Source organism: Panthera leo, chromosome A2 (assembly GCF_018350215.1).
Source record: "Panthera leo isolate Ple1 chromosome A2, P.leo_Ple1_pat1.1, whole genome shotgun sequence".
Taxonomy (NCBI): domain Eukaryota; kingdom Metazoa; phylum Chordata; class Mammalia; order Carnivora; family Felidae; genus Panthera; species Panthera leo.
The window spans coordinates 137,668,230-137,687,409 of NC_056680.1; the positions used below are offsets into that span (position 1 = coordinate 137,668,230).

At 39.8% G+C, this 19,180-nt stretch overlaps 1 protein-coding gene across 2 annotated transcripts in view; it reads right to left on the reverse strand.

Annotated features, from left to right (window-relative positions):
- Positions 1 to 19,180, reverse strand: part of FAM3C (FAM3 metabolism regulating signaling molecule C) — a 55,733-nt gene that overhangs the window by 30,209 nt on the left and 6,344 nt on the right. For both annotated transcript variants that reach the window (XM_042923127.1, XM_042923131.1), the window contains exons 2-3: positions 11,624 to 11,678; positions 7,512 to 7,616 (exon numbers count right to left, since the gene is read on the reverse strand). In XM_042923127.1, coding sequence (XP_042779061.1) covers positions 7,512 to 7,616; positions 11,624 to 11,636 — 118 coding nt within the window. In that variant the 5' untranslated portion in view covers positions 11,637 to 11,678. The remainder of the gene's footprint in view (positions 1 to 7,511; positions 7,617 to 11,623; positions 11,679 to 19,180) is intronic.

The window sequence follows — 19,180 nt, forward strand, 5'->3', positions numbered from 1 at the left end:
AAACGTGAAAAAAAACTTCTTTAAGTGGCTGCTGCTATAGGGTGTGTGTACACACGCATATGAAATGCTGGAGAATATACATGAAATGGTCTTGGTGGTTAGGCTAGGAGATCTGGGGGGTGGAAGAACATAAGATGGGTGGTGGTGGTGAGGAACTCAATTTCTCTAAAATAGAAGTGTACTGCATATATTTAAAAAAAATTAAGGTCAGTTACCAAGACTGTTATAATTTATTGGCTCAAGGAAGCCAGAATCTTGTGATCAAATCTTAACTTTAATGAAGTAGATCGCAATCTAGCCACCTACACTAAGAGCTTTTTAAAAGCACTAGCATCTGATCCCAGCCTAGGGGATTCAGTTTAAATCATCAACAGTATTGTGGGCAGCCATTTCCTGATTTGGCTAATAAGCATGCAGTGTCATAAATATTTGCCAGCTGTTTGACTATAAATAGTCACTTGGTTTTTAGTTCTGTATTATTTTAGATGATTGAGAATTTCCTGTAAGTCCAGAACTCAAAGTGGAGAACAGAAAGTTAGAGCTGAAAAATAATATGCAAATGTTTAAAAAGAGAAAAATGACCAAGTAAGTGAAGGCTCACTAACTCTATAAAACACTGAGAATATTATATGCCCCTGAAGTCACAAAGGCAGTGGAGTAACGTGGGGAAAGTCTAACGCATGAAATAAAGCAGAAAGCAAACCTTGTCTGTAAGTACGAAAAATATTCACGGATAAGGACAAAGACTTAATAAAAACAAATGACCAGTTAGTATATTAGAGTAGTGGGACTACTGAGCTCATTCTTTCAATTTCCTTCATTATGTCATAAAAGTAAGGGAAACATCATTCTAGAGATCATCTGGTCCAATGTTCTCACTTGTGTAAATAAGGAAAGGAAAGCTGAGACAATGATTAACAACCAGTGATTAGCAGCATGAACACTAGACATTCTCAATTTCACTTCTGTCCTGAATAAACACATATTTGCAGACTCAGGTGTTAAGATATTTACAGAAGAACACTGTTCAATCAGGAATTCTGGTATACCTAAGTTATGGTAACAAGATACAGGGAAAACTCGGGGATCAGAAGAGGGGTGATATAACATAGCTCATTCACATATGCCGGGCAATCTATCCACCAAGTACTTTTGCATGCATTACTGACTTAATCATCATCTCTGTTTCAAAAAGAGAGAAACTGGGAACCCAGAAGTTTACTGATTTGATTTGTTCCAAGACATAATTAATAATTGGCAGAGCTAGTTTTCAAAGTCATATCTCACTCTAGCACCCAAATTCATATTGCATTGCAAAATGGGAAATGTCTGAGGTCTTCTGATCACATGTATAAAAAACTGCTCATCCTGCTCAGATCAGGAAGCCAGAATAGGGAGCTTTTAGAACAAACCTTCTGACTGAAGAGGGTTCAAGACTTGAGACAAAGTGTCCACAAGGACAGGGACATTGCTAAAGGAATCCAGGTTAAAAAGGGCACCTCTGTAGTCACTACAAAGATAATGACTGGATTTGAAACAAGTAGACCAGTTCAGAACAACTAAGGAAGCAACACTGATGGGACTTGGCAACGGAACAGATGGAGGAATGGTGGAAAAGGAGGAATCAAGTTTACCTCTCGGACATTTGGCTTTAGAAGCTTTCATTTATTCGTTCATATGAACCAGTGAACAAAAACACCGTCTCCACACTCAGGTAGATGCTCATCATCTAGTGAGGAGCTAGGGGTAGGGGATGGATGATGAGTTCTGTGCTGGACTTGCAAATTTTAGATTCTTGGAGAAGATCCAAGTGAGAAAGTCTAAAAGCCAGCTCTAAATGAGATCTGGGATGAAGATACAAACTGGAAAGTTAACAAATGATGAGGCCACCCACAGAGAGGATTTAAAGTCAAAAGGGTGATGAGAAAATTTCAGAGACATCAGTAATCAACTGATACTCAGAGAAAGAAGAGTGTGGCTGAGGAAAGAAAGGCAGAGGGAAAGCCAGGGATGAGCCAGTAAAATGGTCAAACTAGTTTGCTTGTAGAATTTAAGAGATTAAGAAAAAAAAAAAAAAGTAAATGTTATTCAATTCAAAAAATGTTACTGGGATAGGATTTTGAGAAAACCAGTTCTTTAATCATCAGGCTTTTAAATGCATAATATCACTCCATTTACTTTAAGAGTAAGGAGAAAAGTTGCTAAAGGTTTAAAAACAAACAGGGGCTCAGTCCGTTAAGTATTCGACTTCAGCTCAGGTCATGATCTCATGGTTCATGAGTTCGAGCCCTGCATGGGGCTCTCTGTTGCCAAGGCGGAGGCACTTCGGATCCTGGGTCTCCCTCTCTCTCTGCCCTTACCCTGCTCGCTCTCACTCTCTCTCAAAAAATAAACTTAAAAAAAAATTTTTTTTAATGTTATTTTTGAGAGAGGCAGAGACAGAATGCAAGTGGGTTAGGGGCAGAGAGAGAGGAAGACACAGAATCTGAAGCAGGTTCCAGGCTCTGAGCTGTCAGCGCAGAGCCCGACGCGGGCTCGAACCCACGAGCTGTGAGATCATGACCTGAGCCAAAGTCGGACGCGCAACTGACTGAGCCACCCAGGCGCCCCTCAATAAATAAACTTTAAAACAAACAAAAAAGTCTCGTGAAAGACTTTTCTCTCCAGACCAGATGAAAGCTAATTTTTGTCTGATATTTATCAAAACCCAAAGCCCTCTACTAGGTCTGCAATCCTGAGAATTTAACACCTGGAGGCCAAACAGGTAAATTTTCACAAATAAAACAGAATGTTTTCCACTTGCAGTATGGGCACAGCATACCAATAAAAAGCCCTCCTTTCCTGTAACTTGTAATCATCAAACTACCTTGATAGCTTTAATTCTTAATTTCTTTCACTATATACAACTTTTCACTTTAAGGAACAATAGTAAATCTTTTTGATTTGGTTTCTTTTGGGGGGGGGGTTAATTTTTCATGTTAAGAAAATAAACAGCCAGGAATCATTTTATTTTTATGGTGGAAAAATTATCACGAATTACTCAAGATTTAATTGCATCAAGAAAAATGGACTTTTGTATGGTTTAGATAAGACATATCTTTGGACAGTTAAATAAGCTGACTGCTAAATCTTTTACATCAGCTGAGCTTAATTTTCACATTACCAGCTATTTTTATGGCTTACGTAATCACTGAACAATTTTTTTCAAAAATCATTTAAAATAACCGAAAAACAAAGGTCTGCAATATCTACGAAATAAGTAACATATCAATTAGAATTACCTTCTTCAAGAAAAAGGTTAATGGTTTAATCATTATTATCTACTCTCATCAGATGAGCTGAGAAAATGAATCCACTTGGAAGTTGTTTCATATGTGGTTTCAATCAATGATTGTCTTTCCACAAGTCAAACTACAGAAATCAGAACTATTTTGTACTTAAGTTTTTAATAACGTCAAGTGATTTATGTATATACTATTTCAGTGGTTTAAGTCTGAAAGGGTAAAAAGTAATCAACTCAATAGGACAGTAAGTACTGGCAGCAGCAACGTGTGCAATAATCTGGTCTGTGTTCAGTATATTTACTAGTTGTTAAGTATCCACCCTGACAACGAACCACTGTGTGAAAACGCAATCATAACTAAAACTCACAGATTGTATCCATGTTGCTATCCTGGTTGTGACACTAGGGGTAGTTCTGTTAAGATGTTACCAATATGAGAAACCGTGTAAAGGGTATGCAGGATCCCTCCATATTATTTCTCACAAATACATGCAAATCTACAATTATCTCAATAAGTTTTGTACAAAAACTTGTTTTCAAAAAAAATCACAATGTATTTTAGTAATTTCAACTATAATTCTGAGCAAAATTTTTCATTCTTCCTTCCTAGAGATAAGATTTTATTTTTCTAAAACAGTACTATATATCCAACCTGAAACTAAATTTATAGACACTATCAAGCTATTATATCAACAGTAGAAAAAATGAAAAAATTCACCACCAAAAGAAGTACAGTTCATGTCACGAGACCCCCCTCCCAATATACTGATTATAGAAATAATTCTAATGTTGGGTTAAACTTGTCACCCTTTGGTGAATGGAGTTAGATGCTGAGCAAATGGCAAAAGACAACCATATCTCCATCTTTACTCAATTATTCTGAAATGAGAATTAAAATACAACAAACAAATTAAATTTTCACCAACTCAATAAACTGGAATCCAATAAGGTTTTGTGGATACAGTGTACAACTTCAGTCACAACAACAAAATAAGCCATCTTCCCTAAGAATGAGCAAGTCAAATAGCTAAAACACACACAATAAAACCTTGCAGTTCCCAACATTAGGAAAAATCAAAATGAAAATGAAGAGACAACTATCCTAGTTAAAGTAGCTCAGCATTTGGTCATAGGTGACTGCTGGTGGCTTTTCAACTAATATAGCTTTGAATGAATCCCACTCTTCCTCTCCATGTCAAAGTACTAATCCTTGGTCACCTACATTCATTCTCCATTCAATCAGCGTGGACGGTCTACACGTACGACCCAGTGCTAGATGCTGGGTGAAGCACCGAGATATTATTGCCCTCAAGATTCATTCTCTAGTAAGGGGAGACAGATACATGAAAAATAGAAGAAATTCTATGATGTAAGGCAGAATAAAATCAGTGCCAAATTGAGATACAAGTACTATGCATTAGAACACACAGTTCACAAAAAGAAGCAATACATTCTAACAGGAAAAGAGGGAGGTTCAACTATAATTTCTCTCAAGAAGGGGCATTTATGCAGTTTCGAAAAATGAGAAGGATTAACAGACGAAGGAGGGGATAAGAAAAACGTGCTCTGTGAGGAACCAGCATGAGCAAGGTGGGGATATGGAAGGACAAGGTACGTTGTCTGTAGATCCTGTGCAGACTGGCACAAGCAAGAGTGAGACACGGCTGGTGGTGGGGGGGAACGAGAAGGTGAGAAGGGCAGAGGCAGGGTGGGGGTTTGAGTGGGCCTTAGATTTTACTCTCTCATAGTCAGAAGCACTAAAGGTTCATGAGTGTTATTAACCTTCATGAGCGCCGGAAAAGGTTCATGAGTGCCGGAACTGCTCCGGCAGGGATGAAACGGGCAGATACCTGGGATGAGAAATAGACATGGAACATCCCTGTGATGTTTGAATAGACAGTCCAGACTAGAGACGAAGACCCAAACTAGGGCAAGCGCTAGGCTTCACCCAAGCCTCTTCCCTCTGAAAACAGCGGGCCTTTCCCCAAAGTAGTTTTTCACATGTACCAATGGTCCCACCGCCTTGCTTCTCTCAAGGATCCTCCTTTTCTTGCTTGTTCACTCTCATCCCACTGATTTGTAATTCCCTGAATCTTTCCCCAAAGCCTAGAGACAAGTGAGACTCTACTTCACAAAAAACAAAACAAAACGAAACAAAACACTTAACGTGCTTCTGCCTCAAGCTACCATCCCAAAACCTTCTTCCCTTACCATCAACCTTTCTTATGTGAACTGGTTACACAGTTTCCCCAGCAACACTGAACGAGTCCTCAAGGACTTCAGTGTTTTTCTGCCCCTTATTCAACTACAACCAGCTGTGCTCCCAAAGGACACCAGCCTGGCCTCTTAGTAGTAACAGAAGTAGACCAGAAGTAAAGTCAAATGTCACTGTACTCTGTAATGACTACTCCATGCTGGATCCCGGATGCTTCATGTTAAAACAGGTGCTGAAAAATAGATGGTTCCAGAGGAAAATAGCCAATATACTGAGAGGAATGTTGAAAGGGGTGGGGGGGATTCCAAAACTGGAGAAGATGAAGATTTTATTTTTTTTTAATTTTTTTTTAACGTTTATTCATTTTTGAGACAGAGAGAGAGAGACAGAGCATGAATGGGGGAAGGTCAGAGAGAGAGAGGGAGACACAGAATCTGAAACAGGCTCCAGGCTCTGAGCTGTCAGCACAGAGCCCAATGCGGGGCTCGAACTCACGGACCGCGAGATCATGACCTGAGCCGACGTCGGATGCCCAACCGACTGAGCCACCCAGGTGCCCTGAGAAGATGAAGATTTTTAAAAAGATGGCCTGAAGGAGTATGACTATAATTATCTCTTTGAGAGATCATTAGTGTAGGACAGAACTCCAGCAGATCATAGATCAGTGGATTGAAACTACTTGGGAGTTTACAAGACAGAACTCAGTGCAATACAAAAAGTACTTTTAAGTAGTTACTGGAAGAAAAGTCACCTGAAAACGTTTATACAGAAACTGATGATTACACATCAGAATTGTCTAAAGCCTCACTACTCAGTATGTGGTGTCTGGGTACCAAATATTAATTTTCAAATATTAATTTATGGAAAGCAAAACTCATTATTCCAGAGATCTCAAAGTTATTTCATCTGATTTCTGCTGAATGGGTGAAAATACTATTTTTGCGTTTCACAGTCTCACTTTTCACACATAATTTTTGTAATTTTTTTAAAAAATGTTTATTTATTTTTGATAGAGAGAGACATGGTGTGAGTAGGAGAGGGGCAGAGAGAGAGGGAGACACAGAATCCGAAGACAGGCTTCAGGCTCTGAGCTGTCAGCACAGAGCCCGATGCAGGGCTTGAACTCACAAACCACAAGTTCGTGACCTGAGCTGAAGTCGGACGCCTAACTGATTGAGCCACCCAGGTGCCCCTTTAATTTTTTTTTAATGTTTATTTTTGAGAGAGAGACAGAGCATGAGTGGATGAGGGGCAGAGACAGAGAGGGAGAAACAGAATCTGCAACAGGCTCCAGGCTCTGAGCTGTCAGGACAGAGCCTGACACAGGGCTCGAACTCAGGAATGGTGACATCATGACCTGTGTCGAAGTCGGATGCTTAACTGACTGAGCCACCCAGGTGCCCCCACACCTAATTTTTTAATACTTTAAACAATGCTTCATCCAGAGCTTACTGTAACATTTCAACAGTTAACTTATTTTATTGACTTAAGAATTTTGTTAAACACTGAGTTAAGGTGGCTTACAACGGTGTGTTTGCAACATAGCATTAAATAAATGGGTAAAGAGAAAAATAATGCAGAAGGAATTAAATAAGGGTAGGAATACAAGATGGATTTCAATGGCTGGTATTTACAATGCATTATCATGACTCCACTTGCCATCTGAGGGCTAGATTTGGTTCCAAGTTCTCTATCAGCTAATTTAAATACTGTGTGATAGCTTCTAGAATGTTTGCTCAGAATACCATGATTAATGTCCTAGACATGAATGAAACAGACCCCATTAATATATTCAGAATGTTGAGCAGAAGATTCATACTTTATATTGGATTAATTTTAAGGCTTTCCACTGTGTATTTTAGAATATTCTAAGGGATCACACTTATTGATATAATTGTATCTTTTTTTCTAGACAGACTAAACAGCAGAGTGACTCAATATTGATAACTGGTAACAATTTACAGACAACCAATCGAAAATAAAATTTAAGAAAGGGGAAAAAATGGAACTTACCAAACAGATTTCCTAAACTTGCATCCATTTTTATTTCAAATACTTGAGAAATAACATAAAATGTCAGTAAAAATACTGCCACGGCTACCACCAACTTTGCAGCACCTAGATAAAGGGGAGAAATAATTCAGCATGAGCTTATGAGCCCAGAGAACTTTAGTGCATTGCATGAAAAATTTAAGTTTATAAAGAAATTTCTTAAACTAAAAAAGTTTATGTATTGGATCTTAATTTTACTTGAGTTACAAGAAAAACTGTATAAGCAATCCACCGAGATAAGGGATTTTCCTGTTCAAAGAATTATCAGATTGGCTAGCAACCCAGACATAGGACTGCTTGAGTCATCTGCCTAGTTTTCTCCTGCCCCTCCAAAAAAAAAACAAAAAAAAAAAAACAAAAAAAAAACTGCTCCCAAGTGCTGGCTGACTATACAAAAGTACCAAAGTATCATGGCTAATGGAACACCATCACCAAGCATGTTGGACGACACATTCCTAATCCTGTTCACATATAAAGGGCAATACTATACAGGGATAATACAAAAACACCAGACCTTATGGAGATCCAAGGCAACTAGCAGGATGCTCACTAAGCAAGGAACTCTCTAGTGAAATGTACCAGTTTACTGTCCTATCACCAACCAACGTATCTTTTAGAGCAACACAAGTGCTCCTGACATGGCAAACAAGAGTGTTCCTCCTCAAACTGAATACCAGTTTAAGACAGGCCGTCTCCAGTCCTAGAGGACTTAATTTGGCAGCTATGACACACGCTTTGTAACGTGGTTCCATAATAAGCTCTGTGAAGACACACTCGTACCCTTTCATACCTTTCTAACTTTAACTATTTCTGGGTGTCTCACAGTTAGTTAGCACTGCCAGGTATTAGCTAACTGTTTCATAGGAATTGAGGATTTGTCTTTTTCTCCATAGCTAAGCAAATCTAGGAAAGAAAAAAAACACTGCAAGACAGGAAAGGAAATGGAAAATGACAGGAAAGAAACATCTTCCTCTTTCCCCTAGGCTTTCAGGGCCATCTCATTAGGTTGTTGGGGAAGAATATTAGTATTTGCCTATACAATCTCCATCCCCCTCTTTTACCCAAAGTTTAATTTCTATTGATCTATAGGAGGTGGATTGGATCAGCAGGATCCTCCTATCCATAAGGAGACAAAAGCCCAGAGGTGCGGCAACTCCCAAGATTACAAATAACTCAGCAACAGCACGAGGCCTGGAATCCCGGAATCCTGACACAGCCCAGTGCTCTGGACAGTACTCCATTCTAACACCAGATTACCACATTCTCCTAAAAAAAACTACCAAAACTCAACTTCGTGGGAAAGGAAGAGTCAAAAAGACCTATGTTCATTCTAATTTCCTAAAGAACCAGGACTGCACCCGTAAAGGGGAGGGACGAGGATGCTCGGAAAAGGCCAGTGATGCTGAGAAGTGCTGATTTCACGGAGCCACTCTTTTCTATTTAGAAACACTCTACAATACAGAAATGAGATGGCAGGAGGAAGCCTCACAGCTAACCTAATCAGTTCCCTCACCTCCTGCGTCTGACCTTCTCTCCTCTGAAAATTACTTCCTGTTTTCAAGAGCAACCACAAATTGCCTACGTGTTTAGTGCATAAGACAGCAAAATTCCAATAGGCTTTGAACTCTTGCCCCCACAGGATCTAGCAAAATTCCTGGACATAGTCATACTCTCAACAAGTGTTTGCTACATAGATGAATGGTAAGAGGTGACACATTCTTTCTTGATCACTTAAGACCATGGGCTTGAAGATTCTATATCACATGACAATCTTAACCACTCATTTTCTAGCAATCACGGGCACGTGCAACCAGAGATAACCTCTCCCTGCCACTTACAGCAGATATACGAAACCGTCACTGTTTAAGATCAAAATATTAAAATGAATAAAATATCAAGGTTATAACATATGAAAGTTCTAGACTAAATTCAGTACCAAGTTAGACCTGAGCCTACACTAAATAAGCTATATACATCATATATACACATACGTACGTATATACACATACGTATACAATACACACACATACTCCATTCACTGACTGCCTACCATACAGCTAAATGCTTTACAAGTATAATCGCATTTGCATAGCTTTTCCAGGTAATTATTTTCATTTTACAGATAAAATATCAAAGCTGAAAAATTTTAGATCACTTGCCTAAGGTCACGTAACTAGTCAGTGGCAGAAATGAGTCTTCAACCAAGGCCTATTCACTGATACTGGACCCAGAGGAACTAGGAGGAAAGAAAACCTCTAAGACAGAGAAAAGTCAGACGTGGCGAAATGAACTAATAATAGAACAAGCAGATGGTCCCAGAGAGTAGGCAGGTGAAGACTGGCAGAGACCCCATAATGGTAGAGTTCTAGAACTTCTGTGACAGAGGAGTCCTCTCCAGGGTTGGGTCACCAGCCAATTCTGGACATAAAGGGCCTGACCATACCACCCCACAGTCCCCATCTTGACTTCCCACGAGATTCTCTCTTCCTCCTAGCCACGGACTGCGCTAATCTGAGGTGTCCTTATTCTTCACAAAACAAAAAGCATAAACTTTAGACACTGTTGCCTCACTGTAAGAATAAAGGCTATAAGAATATTTCAAAGCAATCAACTTTTTTCAAACTAGAAGAGATTAATCACTCTAAAGGCAATAAATTAAATTAATCTTCCTTCTTCATTAAAAGCAAACACTTCAAGACCTATACTAGGCACAGTGCCAACCATAAAATAAGTTCTCAATGAATAATTACTTACCAATTAACCTTGATATTAATTGTTAGAATCAGAGAAATGAACTCAATGAAAATTTAATTTCAACTAGAATGAATGTAGAATTATGTGAGGAACAGAAACTTGCTTTGATTATTTCAATCATTATGTTTAATTAATGTACTTTTAAAGTCAAGGATACATGATCATCAATAGTCCTGTTGTATTCAAAGATCATTAAAAAAAAAAAGACATTGTAATATGATTTTTAAACCATAAACAAGCTCTTCGTTTCTGGCAATATTTTCCTTCACTTGTTGAATAGCTACTCAAAAAAGGATATTTTGTAAGTTCATGATCAAAGGGTCCAGATTTTCAAAGTTCTACAAAGGCATTTGCGCACAACCCTGTTATGTTTTTTAATAATCATGATGTTTCATCACCTGCACCTTATTGTACAGAATGATGCTTGAAGCACAAAGACGCATTTGTTCACCCACCATGACTGAGGCACTTCTAAGAGACGCCCCCATAGGAAAATACGGTTTGCTGGTGAGAAGATGATAATTAAGAGGAAGACTATCTCGATTTTGAGAAACTACAAATTATCTTCTATGTTGGAAGAACAAGAGTAAAAATTTCTATGTACAGAGTGTGCACTTCTTCTAGACCCTTGGCTGTGCTGAAGGAGGGGTGGGGGTAGGAGAACACACTTATTTTCACTATTAAGGCAGGAAGCAGTTATCAGCCTCTCCAGGTATTTATGCATCTTTTCATAACATTCAAAGACAGCTACCTTAATACTATGAACGTCAAGCAGTGTTTTTCAGTTGCCTCCATATGCTGCCTAAGAACAGATGTTCTTACACAGAACCTCAACTATGCAGACTGAACTCGAACTAGCAAATAGCCACTTAAGCAAAAATACATTTTACTGAATGGTTCACATACACTAGTTTCCATTTGAAGTACCTATATAGCAAAGATTCAAGCTTTTGAACTTCACAATGCATTTTTCTCAAGAAGTTAGAACTTCGCAAAAATAAAAATCAGTCTCCCTAGCTTGTCAAAATTGTTCTTTATATGGGCATTTTATATATAGTATTAGGCAAATAAGCTTAATGTATAAGAACATAAACATTAAGGCCGTAAGTTTAAAAAACTAGCATAAATAATTTCAACAAGTTCATCCAATTTGTGATTTACCAACTACATAAAAAAGTAAAAAAGGCAAAGCAGTGATTTAGTTTGTTACACTCCAGCTTTTCACGCACTGCATAAAAAGACAACGTACTCTCTCAAGCCACTTAAATAAGTAAGTTACACAAAAAGTAAAATTATTTCTATTGAATTAAATATCTTACCTGCTACCCTCATGTTTCGTTTTTCAGTCTATGGCACTTCTCATTAAACAAGCTCCTAAAATCAAAAGAGAAGGCAAACATCATTAGGTCTAGAAGGAGCATTCCTGTCTAGATTGAGTCTGACTTGAAGTATACTATATAATAAACTAATTGGATAAACGTCCTGACATTTCCAAGTATTCTACCAACATGGACACTGAATGAAAAACCTCTTATCACCAGGCCTGGCTCCTCCCACTGGAACATAAAAGCCCCTGAAAGGAGGGCCTGTGCTTTATACTCTTCTGTCCCTCGCTCTCCTAATTTTGGTGAACAGATGTGAGAAATCCTGCCATCAAGCATGGGAACAGAAGATAATGCCCCTTGTTATTCTCAGTGATTCTGCATTTATAAGGAACTTTCGATACTGAGTTCCAAACTTCCAGTTTGTAGGTATTTTCCTAGTCTGTGAATAAGTAGTTAGCTTAAACAGACTGGTAATATTGGCTTTTCATATTATGTGCCAGGTGTTCCGGTAACTAACAAGGAAAGAAATCAATAATGCTCAATTCATAATTAGTTGATATTTTCTTCAGAGTAGACAGAAAAAAGAGAGCTCACACAAGAGTGGTGGTCCTTGGACGATCCCCCCCACTTCCAAAAGGGAGCTTGCACAGAGCATTGGCCCTTGGATGCTCCCTCCCCCCACCCCAAAAGGGAACTCACACAAGAGCATTGGTCCTTGGATGCTGCCCCCTCACCCCGAAAGGGAACTCGCACAAGAGCATCGGTCCTTGGATGCTGCCCCCCCTCCCCGTCCCGAAAGGGAACTCGCACAAGGGCATCGATCTTTGGATGCTGCTCCCCCACCCCGAAAGGGAACTCGCACAAAAGCTTCGGTCCTTGGATGCTGCCCCCCCACCCCGAAAGGGAACTCACACAAGAGCACTGGTCCTTGGATGCTGCCCCCCCACCCCAAAAGGAGATCACACAAGAGCACTGGTCCTTGGATGTTCCCTCCCCCCCGCCGACCCCAAAAGGGAACTCGCACAAGAGCACTGGTCCTTGGATGCTCCCTCCCTTGACCCCAAAAGGGACCTCACACAAGAGCACTGGTCCTTGGATGCCACCCCTCCACCCTGAAAGGGAACTCGCACAAGAGCATCGGTCCTCGGATGCTGCCCCCCCACCCCAAAAGAGAACTCACACAAGAGCACTGGTCCTTGGATGCTGCCCCCCACCCCAAAAGGAGCTCACACAAGAGCACTGGTCCTTGGATGTCCCCCCCCCACCCCGAAAGGGACCTTGCACAGAGCACTGATCTTTGGATGTCCCCCCCCAACCCTGAAAGGGAACTCGCACAAGAGCTTCGGTCCTTGGATGCTGCCCCTCAGCCCAAGAGGAGCTCGCACAAGAGCACTGGTCCTTGGATGTCCCCCCCCCCCAACCCCGAAAGGGACCTTGCAAAGAGCACTGATCTTTGGATGTCCCCCCCCAACCCCAAAAGGGAACTCGCACAAAAGCATTGGTCTTTGGATGCTTCCCCCCACCTGCCACCACCCCAGCCTATTTCTTACTAGTGAATGACCTAACCAAAGTGCTTGTCAGGTCATGGAACAAACTATTTGCAGAAATGGAGCCAAGAGGCAGGTCTGCTGGCCCTGCTCTAAGGCTCGGTCCAGTGTGTGATGCTGTTTCATGTTTAGGATGACAGAATTCAGGTGTCCCTGTGACAAGCACTTAGAGCAAAGGCTTATGTTAATAACAGGATTATTTTCCTCTTCATGTTTTCAAGTTTGTAAAAGAATATATTCATAAGTACAGAATTACAATTTTAAATATTCCAGTAATTACTGTTATTCATAGTGTATGTTACATGTCAAATAAAGAAACTACTCTTTGATACTATTCTAAGAACAACAAGAAATAGATACTGGAAAAAATCTTTGTACGGGTACGTATGCTTCCCTCCTACGAAATAACTCAAGATGGATGAAATCTTACAAAGAAAAAGTAAATGAGTTTGATAGGAAATTTATGCTCAAGTTTAACGAGACAGCTACCATGGTCTACTCAATCTATTGTACAAGAAAGGAATTCAAAAGAAAATTTTGATGAATGAGTCACGTTGATAACTGACACATTTATTTTACATTGTATTTTGATACTGATGTTTCAATACTGATGTCTGATGTAGTAATTCACCTAATATTTCAAATAAAAATAGCAGCACGCCCCTGAAGGACACAGAAAGGAAATGAGACACCCGGTTTTTTCATATTTAGTAAGAAATAGGCTGGGTTGGGGGTTGAGGGGGGGCGCATCCAAGGACCGCTGCTCTTGTGCGAGCTCCCTTTCTTCTGCCCAATTTACTCTGAAGAAAGTATCAACTTTTAAACCAATAGTGAATTAAGCACTATTGATTTCTTTTCCTTGTTAGTTATCTGAACACATTGCACATAATACAAAAAGCCAATGTTATCAATCTATTTAAGCTAACTACTTATCCACAGGCTAGAAAAATACTAAAAGGAAATAAAAGATCGTAATGTATCCATAAGCCATCCCATAAAAGCAGGAAAAAAAAAATCCTTGTTTTTTCAAATGAAATCTCCGACTGGTTTTAAATCATTTGTTGACTTCTAGTAAAATGGAACACTACGTTCACAACACATGCATACCTTTCCTCCCAGTAATATTCCAAACTACCTTCACTCTTATCTGAATGTGGTGTAGGAAAATTTCTTTGGAAGTTGGATGATCAGTCGGGCAGACACTTTGCTGTTCTTTTTCACCATTTCCATTATCTGCTGAGGAAGCCACACCTGTCCAAGCACAGTCACTGCCTCACGTGTCTGCCACCTATCTGCACTGCCCAGCAAGCCTGCTTCTAAGCTGATACTAATAAGACCACAATATAAGCAACTATAATTGTCTAGCAGAATTCATGTTTTCCATTAAATTTCTGAGAAAACAAACATGTCATAAAATCTCTTAAATTAAAATCTTGTAAAACCTCAGCTATAACACATTTTTAATTAGTTTGCTTAAGAAGCAAATTAATGATGCAAGAATGTAGATCAGCATAAAGAAAAAGTACTGAATATATTTGAGAGCAAATCAGGGAACTTGTTTACAATGTGCTAATTCCAAAGCATTCCTAACTTGTCTTCTTAGGATGACATTTAAAAGCAAAGAAAATCACTACATATAATCATCTTAGGGAGAAAAAAGCAGAAACATAATGGAATAAACCTGGCATAAACCTCAGGCATTGAACCTCGGAAATTAAGTAGGTAAAACAGCTTCTGAGATGAACACAACGGTAAAAGGGTAAAAAGTCCTCTGCTAGAAATTCACAGCTCTTTAATCCAGAATCCACAGGTGAAATAATTTTTTTTTTTTTTTACACATTCATTAAAAAGGTAGAGATATGGAAACTAGCGCTACTTACCCAAATTAGAATACTGGTAGTAGAGAGTACTTTTAGGATAGAATAAAAAAGAAAACAAAGTCTGATAGTACATTGGCCCCCCCAAAGTGTAGTATAAGTCAAAACAACAAGTTTCAGTGTTTCAGATAAAGGCTCAAACCCACCCGGTTGCTGCCGTGTGAAAGTGCACAATCCTCTAGAGTCTACCCCACACAGATGCCCACCAAGATGCCCCTGGGCAATGAAACGTTAATGAAGCATGTGACCCACACTGAAGAAGAGAGCCCAAATTAGGATCTCAGGCTGACATACTCAATTTCTTTGAGTATCTTGTAATTTAGACATTTCCTTTAACCCAACTACCTACTTTGGTCTAATTTGGTGAAGTTTTATTAAAATCAGGCCTGAATCATCAGGCCTCATCCTAGAATCAATCAACTTCAGTACAACAGATAAAAACACAGGTCAAGTGATAACTTTCACGCTCTCCTTGAGAAGCAGACTTGAGCCACAGCAGGTCAATGACAAGACCACCATTCTGTAGCAACAAAATAAGACATATTAACAATTATTTACCAGGAGGGGAAGGTCTTGCCAGTTAAAATAAACTAGGTAATAACGCTTTCAGTAGTACTTTATGTACACATTCTTATTTGATGTAATCATCCTAACAGCCCTCCAGTCATGGGTATTTCAATGGCATTATAGACAAGGTCAAGGGATATGTGTCAGGTCACACGAAGGGTAAGGAAGAAGCAGATACAAACACATACACTTCCTCTCACCTCAGCAGCTCTCTGACATACTCTAATACAAGCAAGTCGCTGACACAATTCCATGCCGGTCAGTGTGGCCTTTGCAAAGTGCTCTAGGAACTGCTAATCTCTGCCGCCAACCAGCCACTCCAGAGATGTGACACTTTGCCAAAATGATTACAAATACATATTAGAACACCTCTCCCAGACAGAAAGGATAGAAGAAAATGAAGCACACAAAAACACCCACTGATGTATTCAATATTAACAACAATCAACTAAGCCAAGAGAAAATACTATAAATCCTACTCCACAAATATAAAGAAACCATCACTCAATTCGATCCAACTTTAACTCGGTGCTAGCCAAATGGCAACTCCAAATGAATCAACCGAGTGAAGTTCAGATGACTGTAATGTTCATGCAAACTGGGGCTTTTCAAGAGGACTGAGAGGGAAAAAAAAGTCAGTGCAAGCAGATAGATTTAAGCACATGTAGGCCCTGTAATGGCTAATTATATGTGTCAACTTGACTGGGCCATGGGATACCCAGATATTTGGTTAAACATTATTATGGGAGTGTCTGAGGGTGCTTCTGGATGAGCTTAACGTCTGCATAAAGCAGTTTACTCTCCTCAGTACGAACGGGCCACATTCAACTGGAGGCCCGAATAGAACCAAAAAGTCTGAGTAAGGGAGAACTCACTCCCTCTGTCTAGTCTTCCATCTGGAACATCGGTCTTTAAATCTGGACTGGGGCGCCTGGGTGGCTTAGTCAGTTGAGCGACCGACTTCGGCTCAGGTCATGATCTCACAGTTCATGAGTTCAAGCCCTGCGTTGGGCTCTGTGCTGACAGTTCAGAGCCTGGAGCCTCTTCAGATTCTGTGTCTCCCTCTCCCTCTGCCCCTCCCATGCTCATGCTCTGTCTCTCAAAAATAAATAAACGCTAAAAAAAAAAATTTAAAAAAAAATCTGGACTGAAACTTATACCACTGGCTCTCCCGCTTGCCTGGGACTTTTCAGCCTCCACAACCCCATGGGCCAATTCCTTATGATTTTCTATTCATCCTAGACAGATATCTTCTCTCCTATCAGTTCTGATTTTCTGGAGAACCCAGACTAATAACAGGCTCCCTCAAGATCAGAATGTAGATTAAAATTTCAGTCCTACGGCAGTTAAAGAGGGAAATGAGGTAACACTGGAAACAAAAGGACGCCGTACCTAAAGGTCATGAGGGTGAGTTATTCTGATGTGGTTTATAATCAGAAGTATGGTATTAAAAACACTATTTGCGGAAAAAAATACCTGCATTCATGTGAACAAAACAGAGAAAATGTTGGCAAACTCACTTCTGTAAAAGGGCCAGATGGTAAATATTTTAGGCTTTGTGGACCATATATATGGTCTCCGTGGCAACTACTGTGCTCTGTAGTTGTAGCTGGAAAGCAGCCATAGACAATACGTAAACAAATGAGCCCAGTTGTGTTATAATAAAACTTTATTTATGAACACCGAAATTTAAATTTCATAAAGTTTTCATGTTACCAAGCATTATTTTTCTTCCGGTTTTTTTCCAATCACTTAAAAATGTAAAAACCTATCTTGGTTTGTGGGCCACATGAACCCATGGGTCATCATTTGACAACCGAGACAAGAGGAATAAAAAATAAAATTTAAATTAAAAACAACTTTTAAAACAGACCATGCTCTAATATCCCAACATTCCTTGCAGTTGTTTGCTGAATATGCAACTCGCACAAGGCTTCTACTGGTCCTCTTGAAAGTACTACTTTTTTTTTTTTTTTAATTTTTTTTTTTTTTTAACGTTTATTTATTTTTGAGACAGAGAGAGACAGAGCATGAACGGGGAAGGGTCAGAGAGAGCGGGAGACACAGAATCGGAAGCAGGCTCCAGGCTCTGAGCCGTCAGCCCAGAGCCCGAGGCGGGGCTCGAACTCACGGACCACGAGATGGTGACCTGAGCCGAAGTCGGCCACTTAACCGACTGAGCCACCCAGGCGCCCCTTGAAAGTACTACTTTAGAAGTGGGATGGATCAAACAACCCTAAATTGTGTTCTGTACATGCTAATCACACGCTTTCATAATCAGCTGCGCTCCATGGGAAGAAGCATATACTCCATGAGAAACCAGAGATTCTCTTCAAAGGAAGGAAAACAAATCCTTCCGTTCCTATAGATGAAGCAGCCCATCCATAGCAAAGACAGGCATAATCTAGACTTTGGAACATCTTCCAAAGCGGTCCTAGCAGGTATAAAGAAACTGGATAAAAATTAGTCTTCTCACAACCCATTTCATTAACTGTAAAATTATGTCGCTGAGGAGAAACGAACACTATTTTCTTTACACAGGCAATTAAAAGTGATGATTACTTTTGTGATAGACATAAGGGGGGGAGTTTACTGTGCACCTGATGTTTGATCAACTATTAAAATCGCAAATATTAAGCTTTCCAAAACCTTTACTTTAACCAAAACAAAACAGAGCACCTATGACTACAGCAGCTGCAGGCTGTCGAGGCTCCTGGCTCACACGCATGCCACCGCACACTCGTCCTTGCCACGCTGGAGACATTCGTGAAATAACAAAAGGAAGAGGGGTGAAACGCTGCACTCGTGTGAAAAAAGTCTGAACATCTGAAAACTAATTATGATGTCTGAGCTATTCTCACCGTGTTACAAATAGCGTGAATTCAATAGGATTTGGTGTTATTAATACTAAACGCCTGATAGAACAGAATCCAATTACAACTTCAGAAAATATTTTAGTGCTAGTAGGCCACTCTGATTCTCAATCCTAGAAGAGGCATTCATTTAAAAGAATTACCACTTGATGGGGCGCCTGGGGAGCTCAGGCGGCTGAGCATCAGACTCGGCTCGGGCACAGGTCATGATCTCACAGTTCGTGAGTTCAAGCCCCACATCAGGCTCTGTGCTGGTGGTGCGGAGCTTGCTTGGGATTCTCTCTCTCTATCTCTCCCACTCTCTCTCCCCTCTGTCCCTCTCTCTCTCTCACAAAATAAACAAATAAACTTAAAAAAATTTTGAAGAACCTACCACTTTAATACACACGTTATACAACTTAAAAATTGGGTATAACCTGGTAATAATTGAGGGGAAAAAAAATTTAAATGAGTACGTAACAACTAGAAAAGTATTCCAGGTTTTTAAGGAACTAAAATAGTCTTACATTTTAACTAGAAGAAAAAAGGAGCCAAAAACAAAACACAACATAGTTTTTCCTTTGGGAAGGGGGAGAGAGCTGCATGATTCTCTAATGCCAAGAATAACCACTTTTTCAAATGATCCCCAAGGAAAACATAAATGTCTCTACTTCTTCTGCAAAGGGGCTTTTAGAAACATGAGAGTAC